General features: G+C 35.7%; 2 protein-coding genes across 2 annotated transcripts in view; one reads left to right on the plus strand and one right to left on the minus strand.

The window, feature by feature from the left end:
* Nucleotides 1–733: 733 nt before the first annotated feature.
* LOC108691179 (DNA-dependent protein kinase catalytic subunit-like) lies at nucleotides 734–13,987 on the plus strand. Its single transcript, XM_018198839.1, has 11 exons — nucleotides 734–792; nucleotides 893–1,294; nucleotides 1,715–1,893; nucleotides 1,990–2,243; nucleotides 2,438–3,929; nucleotides 4,013–4,835; nucleotides 5,079–9,187; nucleotides 9,273–9,828; nucleotides 10,113–12,476; nucleotides 12,555–13,260; nucleotides 13,631–13,987. Exons 2-11 carry the CDS (start codon nucleotides 929–931, stop codon nucleotides 13,876–13,878), a joined length of 11,097 nt encoding a protein of 3,698 aa, XP_018054328.1. The 5' UTR covers nucleotides 734–792; nucleotides 893–928; the 3' UTR covers nucleotides 13,879–13,987.
* A 1,462-nt stretch (nucleotides 13,988–15,449) lies between these two features.
* The window catches only part of LOC108689485 (protein will die slowly), a 3,683-nt gene continuing 1,227 nt past the window's right edge, over nucleotides 15,450–17,905 (minus strand). Inside the window, exons 3-8 of the mRNA XM_018196250.1 lie at nucleotides 17,221–17,384; nucleotides 17,005–17,094; nucleotides 16,469–16,608; nucleotides 16,127–16,358; nucleotides 15,932–16,019; nucleotides 15,450–15,682 (exon numbers count right to left, since the gene is read on the minus strand). Coding sequence (XP_018051739.1) covers nucleotides 15,582–15,682; nucleotides 15,932–16,019; nucleotides 16,127–16,358; nucleotides 16,469–16,608; nucleotides 17,005–17,094; nucleotides 17,221–17,384 — 815 coding nt within the window. The 3' untranslated portion in view covers nucleotides 15,450–15,581. The remainder of the gene's footprint in view (nucleotides 15,683–15,931; nucleotides 16,020–16,126; nucleotides 16,359–16,468; nucleotides 16,609–17,004; nucleotides 17,095–17,220; nucleotides 17,385–17,905) is intronic.

Consider the following 17,905-nt stretch of genomic DNA (forward strand, 5'->3'; position numbering starts at 1 on the left):
TTAGAATTAATTGTATGCAGCATATTTGACAAAAATAATGGCTTGCTGTATTTCCTCAATTATGAACTTCCACTTCGAATTCAAAACAAACATGTTGATGATACGTTAACAGAAGCATTTAATTTTCTTACATTTTTCATTAACAATTTTTATACTACCCCATGTTTTACACAATATATTCATGAAATTAAGGTAAGATCTATCTAAACATTGATATTATTTAACAAATGTTTAACAAATGTTAATAGTAGTTGAAAATAATGATCAGTGATTAGTAATATCTAATGGTTATTGAATGAAAATTTAATTTAATGTCATATCCTATTAGTAATAAATAGTACTTTGTAATAGAGTACAAAATTGAGAAGATTTGATGTCATATTTTTTATGTACATATTAATATCTTGTAATTTAATTATAATAATATTTCTGTATTATGATATGTTGCAGAATGTATGTCAATTAGGACTAAAAGTAAAACTTCATTGTTTTACCAAAAAAGCTGCTCATAATACTTTTATCAAATTAATAGAATTATTCAAGGATCATGACTTAAAATTTGATGAAACAGTTCGTAACTATTGTCGAACATTCCATAATTATGACAAGAAAGGTGAGAACACATTATTTAATTTAAATTATGTACAAAATGTAATATTAATTTTTGTTGTAGAAAAAAGATTTATATTCTGTGTACTGGGTAAAATAATTAAATATGTTGAAAATATTCGCTCGTCGCAGAACTATTTAGATGTTATTTTCCAACAACTATATTATGATGCACGTGACGAGGTAAAGTCGACAGTAATGATTTATAAATTTAATTGTGAGATAATTTATTAATTTTGGGAATCTAATAATTTACATGATATTCTAATAATTTTATGTGCAGTATGATTCTAAAATCAACATACGCAATGACTTCTACATGTATTTTGATGCTCTCGCGGACATATTGGATGGTATAGTGGAACCACTAAATGCATTAAAGTGTAAAAGACTCTCTGATTCGTATAAGTGGATCAAAGATCTTGGCCAATGCAATAAACAACAAGGAGATGATGAGAGGATCAGAACAGTTACGAAATCGGCAATCGATTTTTTATATCGTCATATGAATCTATTTCAAGACTTGCTGTATCCTGATTGCATGTATTGGCATGATATTCTTCGACACTTATCGCTCAAAACAACCACTTATAGTATTTACGGACAACGTACATTGAAAAGATTTTACCAAGTTATCGGACAGATTCTTACAAATCAAAATAGTAATGAGAGCGAAATATTGGTGGTAAGATATTATATTAAATAAACATTATATTAAATAAACAAAACATTAATTGTAACATTTGTATAACATTTGTTATTCGTGACTAAAAAAAATTCTCTGAACTGAATCTTAAAGAACTATAAGAAATAAGTGACAACATGAGAAAAATATCAGGGCGCTCTGAGATTCGAACTGAGGCCTGGTGGTGCTATTCTGTAACTATTTTTGCCTAACTGTCGATGTGTAAAAGTTACAGAATAATCGTCGATGTGTAACAGTTACAGAATAGCGCCCTTTATCTCTTCCGTCCTGCTTACTGAGCCATTCAGTCCTGACACTGATAGCTTTTCTATTTCCTCTCAATTTGCTGTAGAACGTAATAGATAATAAAATTATATTCTTCAGTTAATTCCTTTATAATTTGATGTTTTTTTATTTTAGAAATTTGTGGAATATTTTTATAGAGAATTCAAAAAAACTAATTTAAATTTAACCACATTGCGATTAATCGTTTATGGCTTCAGTCAAATGGCTGCACCATGCAAAATGCACATGACTCAATTCGAAGTAAGACATATGTATTCCATTACAACCAGTTACGCGCTTCCTCTTTGTTCCAGGTAAGATATTTTAGGTATAAGAATAATTTTAAATGATTTATATTGAAATTTTTTTACATTAATAAGATAGTAACAAATAATTTCTTCTTTTTCAAGCGAGCATAGTCATTCGATGCACATAGAGAGTATCTGCTGTTATCAAGAAGCACTCTCAGAAATATTACGTCACATGACTGATGTTACAATTGAAAATATTAACATTCTCATAAAGCTTAGTATCTATGTGATCAAGAGATTCCCCGATTTAGCAATATCTAACAACACGCTCGCCATTTCAACATTGACTAAAACTATCAGCAATCTTGTGATCATCGATAAAGCTCTACTGCAGCGATACCTTGACAGTATAGGTAAATAAACCAAATGATCTTCTTTGGAAAAAAATTTTATATTTAAATAATTTTCAAAGAAAATTTTCAAAGAAAATTTTCAAAGAAAATTTGACATAATATTTTTATTCCGAATTATCTAAAGAATAATTATATGTTAATAATGAAGTTTTATATTTTTTTCTGAAAATTATTAATCTCGTTTTTGTGATCAGTTTATGACGGTATTGCGTGGAGTTGCTCGCACACTTTGGCACTTGACGCGGAGTTGCAACGGGAATTGAACAATCTGAAACAGTCGCCAGTGTGCTATAAGAATTACCTGCCGCTGTGGACGGAGCTGTTGAACACCAAGAGATATCGTGGACAAGAACAGTTAGCACAACATGTAGCCAACACCATGATAGACGTATGCATTACGTTAATTAATCGGCTGAACATAAACGTAAAACGAAGAAATGAGGACACTGTGTTGTCCGACGTAGCTCTGACTCAAAGCGCCGTGAATCAAGCAGATTTTCGTGTGTTCGCGAATGTTGTGGATCTCTATGTAGATGTGATCGATGCATCAGAACCGCAGTTGTTTGCTAATACTGTACATAGATTTCTCTACGAAGTCATTCGATTGTCGTACAAATATCCGCTGATATCCGGTTTCTACAAACTGATTCAGGCCAGTATGAAAATCTTTACTCATACATCAGAGGACGAAGAGGAGAAAAGCGCAGAGTCACGAAGGATAGAGGAGCTTTTATCTAATTACTTATGGCACACTCTCGATCTAATTCCTGCGTTCTCCAACGAATTACTGATCGCGTGCCTTTACTTGATCCTGAATGCACCTTTTGCGTATGTCAAAAATGCGCTGCCATGTACACTGCCGGCGTTTAAGATCGCATTCACTGCCGGTCTGAGCAACCTGGAACTCGCGTATAGCGCGCTCACTGCCCTCGAGATATGGACGACAAAGGCACAGGAACAGAAACAAGATGAACAAATAAACGAATTATTACGTGAAATCATCATATACCTGGAACCTTATTTACGCAGCACGGAGAGCTCTGTTGAAGTCTCGCAAGACTTGATGGCAGTGAGAAAGCGCATAAAACGTGTTGATGTGATCAATACAGATCACACGCTGCGAAACTACCAGCGGCGAATTTTGCTGTTCCTCGGATCGCTTGATCACGATATGCTAACGAATTTTGTGCATGAGCACGCTTCTCGTAATACTGGGGCATCCTGGGACTTTAAGGAACTGTCCAAGGTTTGCAAGTACAGTCTGTTACTGCCAGATGCAGAACTGGTTATTCATTTTGACCGGATGCTACCACGGGTAATTGCGTTAGCGCGCGACTCCAGTGATCGGCGCACGAAGATCGCAGCCTGTGAGGTTCTACATTCAATGATAGCTATCATAATCGGCTCACTTTCTTACTCGAGGAATTCTGATTCAGAGACTCGCTTCCCCACTCTCTATAGCACTTTATGTCAGGCCGTGCTAGCCCTCGGTTGCGATTCAGACGAAGTCGTATGCGGCCTCTTCCGTCCACTGGCATTGCAGCTGATGCACTTGTGGAGCTCCAGTCTCGAGTCAATGTCCTTGGTGATCGATTCATTATTTGATAGTTTGACCAATGACTCGAATCCCGCTTTGCGCGAGTTCTCCGGCATGTGTCTTGCAGAATTCACGCGCTGGTCAATCAGGTATCTTATTGCAACCTAGGTTTTTATAATTTTTTTTTAAGGCAAACGTCACAATCTCAGCGATGATAAATCAATTTGTTCAGACAGAGCGCAACAAACAGGGTGAAACATATGCATACGATCATCGAAAAGATCAACAATCTCGCGTTACATCCCTTGACGCGTAAACGCATAGCCGCAGCCGTAGCCTTCAATCATCTCTATGTAATTCTACGTGAGGAAAACGACATAATATCAACTTATTGGCTGGAGATATTCTATTGTTTTGTCCGCAGCTTAGAAGGATGCGACGATCCATCAATCACGAATGCACTGGCCCATATCGAGAGAGTAATGAAAGTCAAGGCAGAAAATCTAAAAATGCCCAGTTTGCATCGTCGAAAACCGCATGAGTTCGATGATGCGACTCTGACCTACGCTCTGTACTGGTTGCTGTCACAGTGCGGAAATCTCGACGAGCATTGCCGTGCGAAATGTATGGAGCTGTACGTTAATGTGTCGCAACATATTGATAGTTCCGCACAGGAAACGATGCAGAACTTCGTTCATAGTTATGGAATAAACCATCTGAACAATATCATCTTGAAAGGCTTAGAATCGGGCGTGAAGGATATTTCCATAGCTAGTAATATGACGCCACTATTGAAAGCTCTGGATTATTACATGTGGTTGATAAACAAGGAATTGCTGCCGGTAGAAAAATTCTTTCCCGCCGATATAGACGAACAACAAATTTTTTCCCACATTCGTAGTTTTGCTTGTCAATTTTGGCGAATAATTGAAGAGTCCTCGATGGAAACAGCTGCGACCACAATGAAATCTAAAGAACTCGAACAGTTACAGGCGTTACAATGCAAAGTTCTGATGACTATGTTAAATTTCATACAAGTGCTATTGAATGTTAATGTGAGTTATTTCGATTTATTTTATATTATATTGCTATATACATATAATCGAGATTTATCAATAATCAAATTAATTAATAATAAAAGTACTTAAGGTATAAGTATAAAATGTGATTATTGATCAGTCATTAATTGGAAAGTGATTATATTTTAAGTGATTGAGATTTATTTGAATTAATGCCTATTTATGTATTGATTGATAAATAATTTTGCAATAAAGTTTTGCCAATTATTCATTTTCCAGGTCAATGTTCCGGAATCATTATGGGACGAGTCATTGACTGCTTTAACGATTAGATGTATTATGCATCCACGAACGCTCGGTTTCGATGCGAAGAATATCAAAATTACGGATGAACTCCCACATATCTTAGAAATTCTGTTAAATTCCATGAGATCGAGATACAATTATGCTCTGCCAGACATCTTTAACAAGTGTCTTTTAAATTTTATTCGAGAAATCGTCACAAAGCTTCTTAATTTAGATATCATAAAAAACGACTCGTGCGACGATCTGATCCAAAACATTAACGGTCTGATTCTGTTAAAACAGTGTGATATGTTAGATCCAACAATGTTAGAAACAAGTACTTTCACGGACGCTGATTACACGGTCGGGCAGATCTTTGAATTTTTGGTGAGCAAATGTATCGGGGAATTGGTCTGCAAGGACTTGAGTACGCAAATGATCGAGTACTTGCGAGCTTTAATGGAATTTCAGTTCTCATTACTCCCGGCGACAATCGAGACACCAGTGATAATACCTGATGATGTTCGATCGATAATCGATAATCTGGTGAAATTCATGTCCAACAATGATCAAGTAATCAGTATGGGCTGCACAATAATCACGCACGGCGAACATTTTCTGAATACATTCAAGAGTGTGATCTTCAAGTACATGTTAACGCATGTGAGCGCGATCACGCACGTCTTCGAAAATACATATGACAATCCGTCCTTTTTGCTGAAGTGGATTGAAGACATGTTGTTGTTCCTAAAACAGCACAAGCGCGAACTGCAGGCTTATGTGGACATCATGGTCGACTTGATTCTGCAGCAATTCACTTGTCTGAAAAACATCATCTTTAATGTGGACAGTCGCAAAGAGAGATTGATGAATATCTACAGTATTGCGGTGCATCTGAAGTCAAAGCCCACAGAGGTCTTACAGAATCATGAATTCTATCAGTGGATTCGGGATGAATTAACAAATAATAACAATCTCGAGTATAAGACAAAGATTCTTAAAAACTTCTTCATCTGCCTCACAGATGTGGTGGATCGCAATGATTTGCAGATAAGTTGGACTCTAAGAAATGACAGTCGACACCTATGCTCGAATCTATCTGAGATGAACGTGAATGCCATGAAGGTAATCGATTGTTTCAAGACATTGCTAGTATTGCTATCGATGACCAGATCGAAGACAATGCTTAAGTGTGTGATAGACTTTGCCGCCGGTACCGGAAATCGTCTCTTCGACAAAAAACTGGAGGAACATCTACGTGGATACTACTACGGAGCGTCCCTTGAACACGTTCTAGATTCGCTGCAAAGGACCTATTCTGCATTCATGGAAATGAACACTGAAACGGAAAGACTTGATATTTTGCATGGATTTCTCTTACCAGCATTCAAATTTTGCGATTCAATCGCGATCGAGCGCTTCTTTGATCATAATTACAAAGTTCTGTACGATTATTACATTGATTTTTTAAATATCTTTAACAACGATGATGCAATCAAGCAAAAAATCGTGACGATGATTGGATACTCCCAATTACTAACGATTATGTTTGCCAGAGTAGACAAGAACAAAATACAGGCGAACGAATTGACTATGCAGAATCCAGGATTTAAAAATCCTAATTTAAAAATCCTGATCAAAAGGAATGATTATCAACAATTGGTCAAGAGTACCATAAAGATATTCCAAAAGAGCATCAAGTGGTCGGTACATCAAGAATTTATACGTCAGTTGCAGTGCTCTTTATACAATTGCTTGTTGGCAATCATAAGCTTGAAGGAGGATGAGATTTTCTACCGTGTAGTGTTCGATACGTTCGGTTGGGAGAAAATTGTAGACTGCAGGACACAGTACACACTTGGTCAGAGCGTCAAAGACTATCCAAAGACCCGCGAGATCACCGTCAATATCAGATCCGCGGAAATCGAAAGGGAGGAACAGACGCATAGATATACCTATATTCACAGTTATGACCTATCGTCTTGTACATTAAGCGAGGACATTAATGCCTACGATCTCAACAAATGTGTCGTGCTGCCGGCTGATTTTCGTCGCTCCACTCCGATAATGAATTCCGCAGATTCCGATTCACTTCATACACATCATGCGACGAGTATCACCTTAACAAATAATGATTTTGACAAGCACGAATGCATGCCATATATTTGCGTTCTATTGCGGCACATCAGAAAGATATTCGGTTCAACTAATACAGAAATACCCAAGTGGCTTGAGTATTTTCTCAACACCATACAGCACAATAATCTTCATGCTAATATTCAGCTGTTCATGCTAAAAATTATTTCAAACACGGCAGATGAGGTGTTCAAGCCCTATGCCAGGTTCGCGCTGACAAAAATCATCAAGACTATCGCTAACTATTTACAAGGAAACAACAATTTGAATTATATTATCACGGACGTTTTGGAGATATTGATGAATTGGCACGATATAGCTATACCAAATAACGAAGATAGTAAAGCAGAGGCACAAAGACTTTTTGAGAGATTTATTGACAAAGTATTCAAAAGAAAATCTAATGATGAAGACCGTGTCTACAATTATAATCTTAATTTATTAAAGACCATGATGGAAAAGTGGCGCGGTTGCTTGCGAATACCGAGCGATTTTCTAAACCGACAAATAACATCCGCGCCGTCGGCCGCGGTGTATCTTATCTTGGTATCTCTCGATAATAATATGACGGAGGAGATTGTTATTAGAGATGATATTGTCAATTTTTTACTGGAGCAGTTGAAAAATTGGGATACACCCGATTCGGACAAAACGCCTCTGTATTGCTGCGAGTGTCTTGGCTTGTACTTACGTTTTTTGGATAACAACAATCACGACGAGATTGAAAGAGATAACAAGAAACGCATGGTGAAAGAGAAAATTTCCAACATCCTTAGATTACCCCAGAATCACATAGACAAACAAGTGAAACGCGTTGCTGTTCTCTGCCAAACTTATCCTGAAGTAGCTCAGGATTATATCAATATCGCGACCAGAGCCATGTATACAACAAAATACTCGACGAAATGTCTAGAAATATTTGCGTTAGCGATACCCAGGCTCAATGTAGAGGACGTCGTGACAAATCTGTACTACATAAGGCTGCAGAAGATCTTAGAGACTCGGATGTCGTCCTGCGAGAAGATAGCATTGCGAATCGTCCGCGACGTGGTAGAGATCTTGCCAATACAAAATTTGCTGCCTTATAAACAGGTGATCTTATATATCAAGGACAATATCACAGAACACCGAGAACTGGTCTACGATATACTCATAAGAATCCACAAGAGATGTTCAACGGACATCACAGTAAATGACAATGCAATCGTGCAAGATCTACTGTCCATCAGTAAGCGAAATTTATTGGCCGGTCTGTTAGACCCATCTCCCGATCTGCAAGACAAAATACTGAAATTCTGGACAGAGGAGATGAAGCTGGACACAGAGGAATTGAAGAAGCGATTAGTCTCGCCTTTGACCATTCTTTCGTCGCAACTGATAACGGAAGAGGACGCATTCGCACCTTTCGTAGCGTTGCTGATGTTGCAACAGGCCACTAAATCGATACGTTACACCGAGAAGATATTCGACGAGCCTCTGTCTAACAGCAGCCGCTTCGAGGAGTATAAGATAGCCGTTTCCTGGCGAAGGCGAAACCTGAGCTATGTAACGCCAATGTTCGTCGACTCACTCGCCTCCCAAATGAGCATCTTCTCTCAGAGTGTCGATAATGATTTAAGCAGGATCTGTACGATTCCTACATTCTCTTATCCACGTCTCTTACCAGGTTTACGCGCAACGCAGGATCTGCAGTTCGAGCCGACTCTTGATGACAATGACAATGCCGCGGATGCAACTACAATACTTGATGTTTCTTCATACGATACTAGATTTGATCGAACGATAATCGCATCCTCGTCGAGACAACCGTTACGGACTGCAGGGCGCGAGAGATTCACCAGGATTCTGACGAATACGTCAAATGCCACGAACGATTTCCGTAACGCACAAATACGAAAGAATGCGCAACAGGAAGAAAGAATACAGCAGGAAAACATCAGACAGAGAAGCACCGTGAAATTGTATAGGTAAGATCAATTTGACTTGACACTTTTTTTCAGATCAATTCCGAATAATTACAATATACTAACGGTTTTTTCTATTTTTATCCAGAAACTACAGGATCGGAGAATTACCCGACATTGAGATAACTCACAAGAGTTTTATCGTATTACTTCAACAGTTGGTCAAATTGGACCGGCTGATCTGCAAAGATGTGATCGTGTCCCTGTTCTGTTCACTGACCAAGAAAACGACTAATCAAGAAAATATCCGTCAGACCATCGTGGACACTCTGAAACGAATTCTACATGATTTGTGCGAAAAGAATAGTTCTTTCAACGCTGTTATTTTAGAAACGTTACTAAAATTGAATCAAGACGCTGCTACAATCGTCAACTGCGATCCGCAAGACGTGATGAAGGCATCTAAGGCAAATCACTTGAACGCTGTCGGCATTCTTCTCTTGGAACACAGTTTACTGCTTGATGCGCAGGAGGATGACTCGTCGCCCACATCAAGCAAGAGAATGCGACTACATGACGATGCAATTCGCTACGAGGAGACCAATAAGTGGGTGCAATTAGCGTCTCTCTATAAATCTCTAAATGATTTTGACGTCGTTCTAAGTATCTTCCGAGGACAACAATTTTTCAGTCAGAACGTGCAGGTAATTTTTATGGCATTAGATCGACATAAATAGTTTTTATCGAATTAATTTGGCTATAACGAAATCAAAATGGTTTCTTCTATTTATAAGAAAAATTATTGGTTTTTATTTTTATACATTCTTTCCATTTAAAGAATAGTTTTTTTTTCTATCCTTCTTTTTAAAAAAAGGCACATATAATTTCTGCCGAAACATAAACTTGTTTAATAAAATAGAATTTATTGGCAGTAAAAATCATATTACTCAGATCATAAAGATTATGTTATTCATCATTCTTTGTTTAGGAAGCGGCTCTCGCGGAGGTGAACGGCGATTGGATTCGAGCGAAGGATGCGTTTACGAAAGCTTATGAAGAAACAACAGATCCTTCAATAAAGGAACACTGCCTGCAAGGATTACTTGAGGCAGTGAATAATCTCTGTGATTGGTCAGCGATCGATAAACTCGTGAAGAGCCGTGCGAGAAATGAGAACCTACGCAGTATCTGGAATGACGCATGGAAAGACTGGATGATCCCATGTGTTTGTGATGCCTATGTACATATGATGTCGGAAGAGAGAGATTTGGAGGCGAGCGATATGGAGACTATCAAATCGTGGATATATACTCGAGAAAAATTACAACATCTTATGCCCTTGACGGGCGAAAATCTAGTGATATTTTTGCTCAATTTTGAGGATGTGAGAAAGGCGACCGATCTGTTAAATGATCTCTTGGATATGACAGGAAAGCAATGGGTTGGGCTTAATCCTCTCTGTACCGAGCTGCGAATGCGCAAATTGTTCAAGCTGCAAATTATGAACGATCTCGACGCTTCGCTCAAAATTCTTCGATGCACGAACAGAGCAGAGTACTTGAACAGAACAATCGCGCTGTTAAATTTATGGTCAATGAAAACGACCACAATTCGAGACAATCTCATTCAGTGGAATAAATTAGCTGCTGATCGAGCATATTCCTCGATATTGTTCCAGAACAAATATAGAAAACGGGAAGTGACGAAGCGACATTATCAAATGAACTATCAGCTCCGATTAGGCATCATCAATGCCGCGTTGAATCAAAAACACCGATATATCGCCGAGAAATATTTGAATTATGTAAGTGAAGCATTTTCTGAGGAGGACGTTAGTTATTTGGATATGATTAACTTAAGATGGCTTAAAACTAGACTTAAGTCTCTATTCGCCGACGTTGAGACCGATATTTTAAAAAAAATGTCTAATTACATTGATTCCTGGAAAAACTCGCATAGATTATTGAATAGTGAGCTCGGTATTGACACGAGTAATGCCATCGAAGAACATATCAGCATAATAGCTTCAAAGATCGAATTCTTGAGTAGGGAGAACCAGGAGTTTGCAATAACATTGAAGTACAATACCAAGATCCTGTGGGACATAGGTAACGTAGGACACAGAGAAGAAATAGCAGCAGTACCAGGAATATCAGTGGATGACCTGGATAAAATCCGAAAATATTTGCTGGGTTACAGTTTGAAGAAATTGCAATCTTGCTGCAAGGACACGACCACCGCCAACGTTGGCAAGTACTATTGCGCCCTGGCTAAACACTGTTACGGTAGACTAATGACCACTGACGTAGAAAGCGACGAGATCTTCCAAGAATTTCTGTTGTCCACTTTGAAATCCATGTATCACGATTGCCTCGAAGCTACGCATTACTTCCCCTGCTTGCTGAGACCTGAACGATTACAAAATGACGAGACGCGAGAAACGTTCATTCGAGAATGCGACGAATTGCGACCATGGCTGTTTTTGCGCTGGCGAGACTTACTCTTTTCCCATCTGGGAACACCATCGATCTCAATCGCGATTATGCCGATCATCAAAAGGCTCGCCAAGGCTTATCCCGATGCGATTATCTATAATTATTATCTTACTGCCGAGAAAAACCCCAGTATTCTTGAGGATGTAAACATTCAGCAGATACGCTCGCTCTTACACGACAAAGCGAAAGAATACGAGCGATTCTTGCAAGCTATACAATATGTGGTGCAACCTCAACTATATTTGAAACACTACCTCGACAAGGTGATGAATTCAGGAAATACGACCATCGAATCGCTATTACAAAGAGTCTATCCGAATTCCAGCACAGGCGCGATAGAAAGAAAAAATCCGCGACCAGGTGCTATTTTTAAAGAAATTGCAGAATATGAGAGCGTCATAAGATCCTTGAATCCAGATGATCTTGACGTGCGAAAAGGAATGACAAAACTTAAAGCCATTCAATTAAAATTGATCGAGTCAATTCAAAGGCAGAATAATAGAAACAATAGGAAAAGAAGCACAAACGAACTGAAGAATTATAGCCCGTTTTTGTATGAATATGTCAGTGGCAGTATTGAGATACCTGGACAATACACCGGTGACAGGGAACCTATACCGCGTTATCATGTAAGGATTGCGCGGTTCGAGCCGCAAGTGGAGATCATGCAATCGCTGCGCAAGCCGATTCGCATCAGCATAATAGGCGACAATGGCAAGGAGTACAAGTTTCTAGTGAAATTTGGCGAAGATCTAACGATAGATCGGGGCCTACAACAACTATATTCCACTATGAATAGAACGTTGCGCAACGATCCCAGCTGCAGACAGAGGCGCTTAGCCATCGACACATATGAGGTGATACATAATTATCTTCCAACTTAGATACTGTCTATATATATTTTTGCTGTTGTAATATAAATTTTCTTTTTGCAGGTGATTCCAATATCGAGTTTGTTCGGTCTCATACAATGGATTGAAGACACAAGATCTCTGGATGAATTGATATGCTTAACTCTGTCAGATAAGGAGATAGATTGTTGCCAGAATATTATTAAAAAATATGCGAAGTGGATACAGAAAGCGGCGCCCGAAAAACGGCTGATCCGCGATTTTTATATAGAAGCTGTATCTAAGTATAACCAGCAAGCGGTCACGGAGAACATGAACCGCCTGATTAGAGAGACGAAGCAAACAGCTCTACGTGATGCGTTTAATTCAATCAGCCCGTCCTCGGAGTGCTTCGTTACGCTGCGACGCAACTTCATTACTAGTTACGCGACCATGTGTGTGGCGCATTGGCTCGCAGGAATCGGTGATCGCCACCTACAGAACACCCTGGTGCGCGTCGCAACCGGACGTTGCTTAGGCATCGATTTCGGTCATGCTTTCGATAGTGGTATAGGCGCATCGGTACCGGAACTCGTACCGTTCCGTCTGACACCGCAAATCCTCGAACTGCTGCGACCCTTCACAGAGCGGGACCTCCTAGCGATGATCATGACTCATACAATGCAAGCCTTGCGCGATGACCAGGGTCCGATCCTCGCTTGCATGGACATCTTCGTTTATAAACCCGTTCAGTGGTTGAACATCAATGATGACGAGATAATGAGAAATGGCGATGAAAATATTAACGCAGGTATAAAAGAATATACAAATTGTGATGTGAGGATGTTATGTAAATTTTATAAAATAGTTAATTTGATAAATAAGATCGACTTTTGATGGCAAGAGTAAAATAACTGTCATAAAAATTATAGAAACTATTCGGAAAAAATATATTTAAAAAAAAAATCATAAATATAGATATTTATAGGATATATTGTAATAGTGTACATACGCACGCACGCACGCACACATACAGAATCAAAAGTTGTAGAACTAAATAGCTATTCTATGTGTAATAAGTGAAAAATGATAAGAATTAGATACACTATATAATAAATTGTAAAAGAAATCCATTTTTATTTCATCAAACATATGTAAGAGGAATAACACATGATTCGCAGATTTAACATGGTCCAAGAAAAATATTGAGACAATTGCGAAAAAATTAAATGGAATCCATCCTTCAATCATTACATTAGAGCAATTGAATGACACTCGAAAAAGAAGAGCAATTGACGATAGACACTTTGCGAAATATTATGCCATTATCTCGGGCAATGATGAGATCAAACAAACGCGAGCAGATATAAAGAGGGACCATTTGACTTCTGTAGAACAGGTAATTTTATTACTAAAAATTCATTACTGAATTTATTTTTATGGCTCACCATTAATGTTTTAGGTGAATTGTTTATTGGATCAAGCAAAAGACTTGAATATTTTAGGCCGTATGTATCAAAATTGGAGATCTTGGCTGTAAGACGTAATATTTATAAAATATATGACTATTATGTTTGAAGTATCATTATTTAAAAGTATAAAAATTGTTTTAATCAAATCTAAAAAGCTTAAACAAAATTTATTTATGCAAAGAAAAAATTATTATAACATTAATTGGAGAAAAATTAAATTCGTATATAATTATATAATAAAGATATATACACACACATATATATATATACGTTTATATATATATATACATATGTGTGTGTGTATGTATGTACATACATATGAAAGATATAGTTTACAATTCTGTTTATTAACATAAATAAAATATTTTCTGCGTTATAAATATAGTTTATATATGTCTAATGTATTAATAGAGCAAACAGCTATTATTATATATATTCGTGACTGTACAAGATATATTTGATTATAAGTTAGAATTTCGTGAAAAATTGTTACGGTGGTGTATTAAAATATTAGACACATTTATATTTTTTAAATTCTGTATACATTTCTAGTTTTCCTAATTCATTGTGTATACAATATTGAAAGATTTTCTATATCTTTCTAATAAGACAAAATTTATTTTATCTAGATTTTATAAATGTTAAATATAATTAATAGATTGTTAAGAACTATAATTTTTTTTATAAGGTATATCATGTATATCAAGAAAAAAAATAAAAATAAACCTCTAATATTTAGAGGAGAAATAGTGAATAATAATTTTGAATTTTATTACTTGCAAATTATCAAAAATCCTCCAAGAAAACCCGACATAAAACATTTTGTTTTAAAACAAAAAAAAATAAAAATATGTGAAATAAACTGCCAGTTTGCTATTTTGGAAATTCCAAGCAATCTGTTTGGATTAAATCGTTTTTAATACAAAAAATAGAAAAAAATTTATAGATTCGTGTGGTCATCTCAATGCTGTATGTATATCCAATGATATATGCAATAATCTTTTGTGAAATTCCACAATTTTCGCAGAAAAGAAATTGCTTAAAGGAATTGCTAGCATTAAATCCCAACAATATGTTATCCATATATGTGGAACGATAATATACCGCGAGTTTACTATTTTAAACAGGGATGCATCAGATCATAAAATTATCGGATATCAGATATCTATCACATTTTGTTCGGATATCCGATATTCAGTCGGACATCTGATAGAACAATTATCCGATCAAATACCAGATATTTCCATGGATATTTGGTTGGATATCTAATATATAATTTCAAAAAAAAAAAAACAGAATGAAAAGTATCGATTAATACTAGATACCGGATATTTTCCAGGTATATTCTTAATTTAAAAAATATATATAATATTTGTACAATCACGATGAGATTTGAATTAATACTGCTCAGTCAAAGTTAACTATTTCTAATCTATTCGTAAGAGAAAATGCAAGTGATAGCGAACCGAAATTACTTTAAGCTAAGAAAGCTTATATAACATTATATCAATAATAAAATATTATTTTGATATAAAATAGCATTTTACTTTATATCTAATGTCTATGATCTATGCTTTACAATATCATCATTCTTTCTTTCAACATAAAAACACAGATTTGTACAGCAGATAATAACAGCGAATGATTTTACAAACTATTTTTATGTATCGCTCTTCCATAGTTTGATAGTTTTATCATTCTCAAGAGCAGCCGAAGCTATAATGTTGTCTGTCGGATGACATGTTGTGCAAAGTACCACATCTGAAAACGACACGTGCACACAATTAATAAGTAAACTATTAAAAAATTCGAGAAAATTATTAGAAAAATATAATCTCAAAGAAAAAACATTTATAGATAATGAATTTTTTTTATCACACTAGATAATTTTTCTTTTTTCAAATGTATATGCATATTTTCATATAAAGACTTAAAGGTTTAATTTATTCAGAATAACGTCCATTCTGAGTTAATTGATTAATATCATTTCTTAAATGAACATACGCTTACCTGTGTGTCCTTGTAGCTTTTGTACGATCTCTTTTGTCTGTAAATTCCAAATGTACACCATGTGATCTTCAGAGCCGGATACAATCCACTGTGGATAAAAAAAAAAACTTAAAATAATCCTTAGAGTTCATTATTTTTACATAATCTTAATTGTAAGGCATTTGAGATTGATTAAGTAATCGTTGCAATATGCACCTTTCCACCTGTTACAGAGAAGTTCGCGAAGATGCAATATTTCTCATTTTTGTGACCACTATACGTTTTCAGGCATTTCCCTTTACTGTAATCCCACAGCTTTAATGTGTTGTCCAATGTTGCTGCCAAGATGTACTTGCCGTTCGGCGAAAATTTGACAAATGATACTGGAGGATTGTCGTCGTCTATCAGAGTTTTTAGACATTGTCCTGATGCGGTGTCCCAAATTCGACTGCAAATCACGTGTGTTATACAATAAATAAATTTCAAAGAAAAGACATGCGGATCTATTCTTCTCACAGATCATTACAATTACTGGAAATTTGATGTTGCAGAACTTACCATAATCCATCGTAACTACTCGAGACTATTAAAGAGCCATCCCTATTGAAATGCACTGCACTTACAGGATCTGAATGTGCCGGTAAGGTTTTAAGGCATTTTCCGCTTCTCACATCCCAAATACGCACACTTTCGTCAAACTAAAAAAAGATAAATCTTTTAGACCTTGTGTTTTTATTCTTTTTATAATTGCACATATGTAACATAACATAATTAACATAATGTTACCAGTCACATTTTAATTTAATAATAGACCAAACATTTTGCATAACTTATTAGCTTTAATAAAAAAATTCATTATTAGATCTTTAATTTTGTGTAAAAAAATTAAAATGATAAAGGAAAGATATTTTATCATATAGATATATTATAGGTATAAATCATTACGAAAAAATTATATAACTTGATTCTCATAGAAATTTATATTTTGATTTCTAAATTGATATTTTAAATTTGAAAACACTTAAATTTAAGAGAATTATTTTTATATATAATTAATAGAGAATAAATATATGTAATTAATTTATATTACTTACAGAACCAGAGACTATAAGGTTGGATTGTGGATTGAAATTACAACAAAAAACATAATTACTATGACCTTTTAACGTTTTTAAACATTTACCCTGAAAAAATAAGAGATTCCAAGATTAATATATCAAAAAATATGCAATATTAAAAAAAAAACTTTAATTTATCTCAGTACACTTCTTTTTAATTACAAAGAATATCCTGTATAATGGAATACTTACAGAACTTAATTCCCATATTTTTAACGTCTTGTCATCAGAAGCTGATACCAGCAATCTACTATCACTAGACCATGCTACATCAGAAATACCCAGCTTATGACCTGCTATAGTCTTCTCGAACTTTCCATCATAAGAACCCCAAATTTTGATAAGTTTGTCAGCAGCTGAAAATTAGAAATATATATCAAAAAATCATTAGTCTATCATTAGTTATTTTAAATCTCGTAACCAATGTCTATATTCTGTATTCAGATAGCCAAGTTCCTTAACATAAGAAATAGTTGTGTGACACAAGTTTTCCTTCAATTGTCATGTTGTTGTCCATGACAATAATAATTTTAAGAAACTTAAAGGAAATTATGCGGACAACAGTTTCCTATACAAAAGAGCAAAAATGTTGTAATATATTCATATTATTATAAAAGGCCACAATCTATTTGTAAAAAGAAATTGTTGCCTGAATGATGCCATCAAGTTGCTTGTAATCGTTAATGGTAATCTGACAAAATTAGTGCTTTTCTCAATATTATGGATAATTTAAGCAACTTGATGTGACTATTCGAGTAACCTTTAATAATAATGTTAGTGTCATTATATTGGGTTGTCTGGAAAGTTCATGCAGACTAAAATTTAAATTTTAGTATACATTTATTAAATTAAAATTTTCTGCGTTTCAATTTTCCTT

The sequence above is a fragment of the Atta colombica genome, unplaced genomic scaffold, assembly GCF_001594045.1.
Source record: "Atta colombica isolate Treedump-2 unplaced genomic scaffold, Acol1.0 scaffold105, whole genome shotgun sequence".
Classification (NCBI taxonomy): Eukaryota; Metazoa; Arthropoda; class Insecta; order Hymenoptera; family Formicidae; genus Atta; species Atta colombica.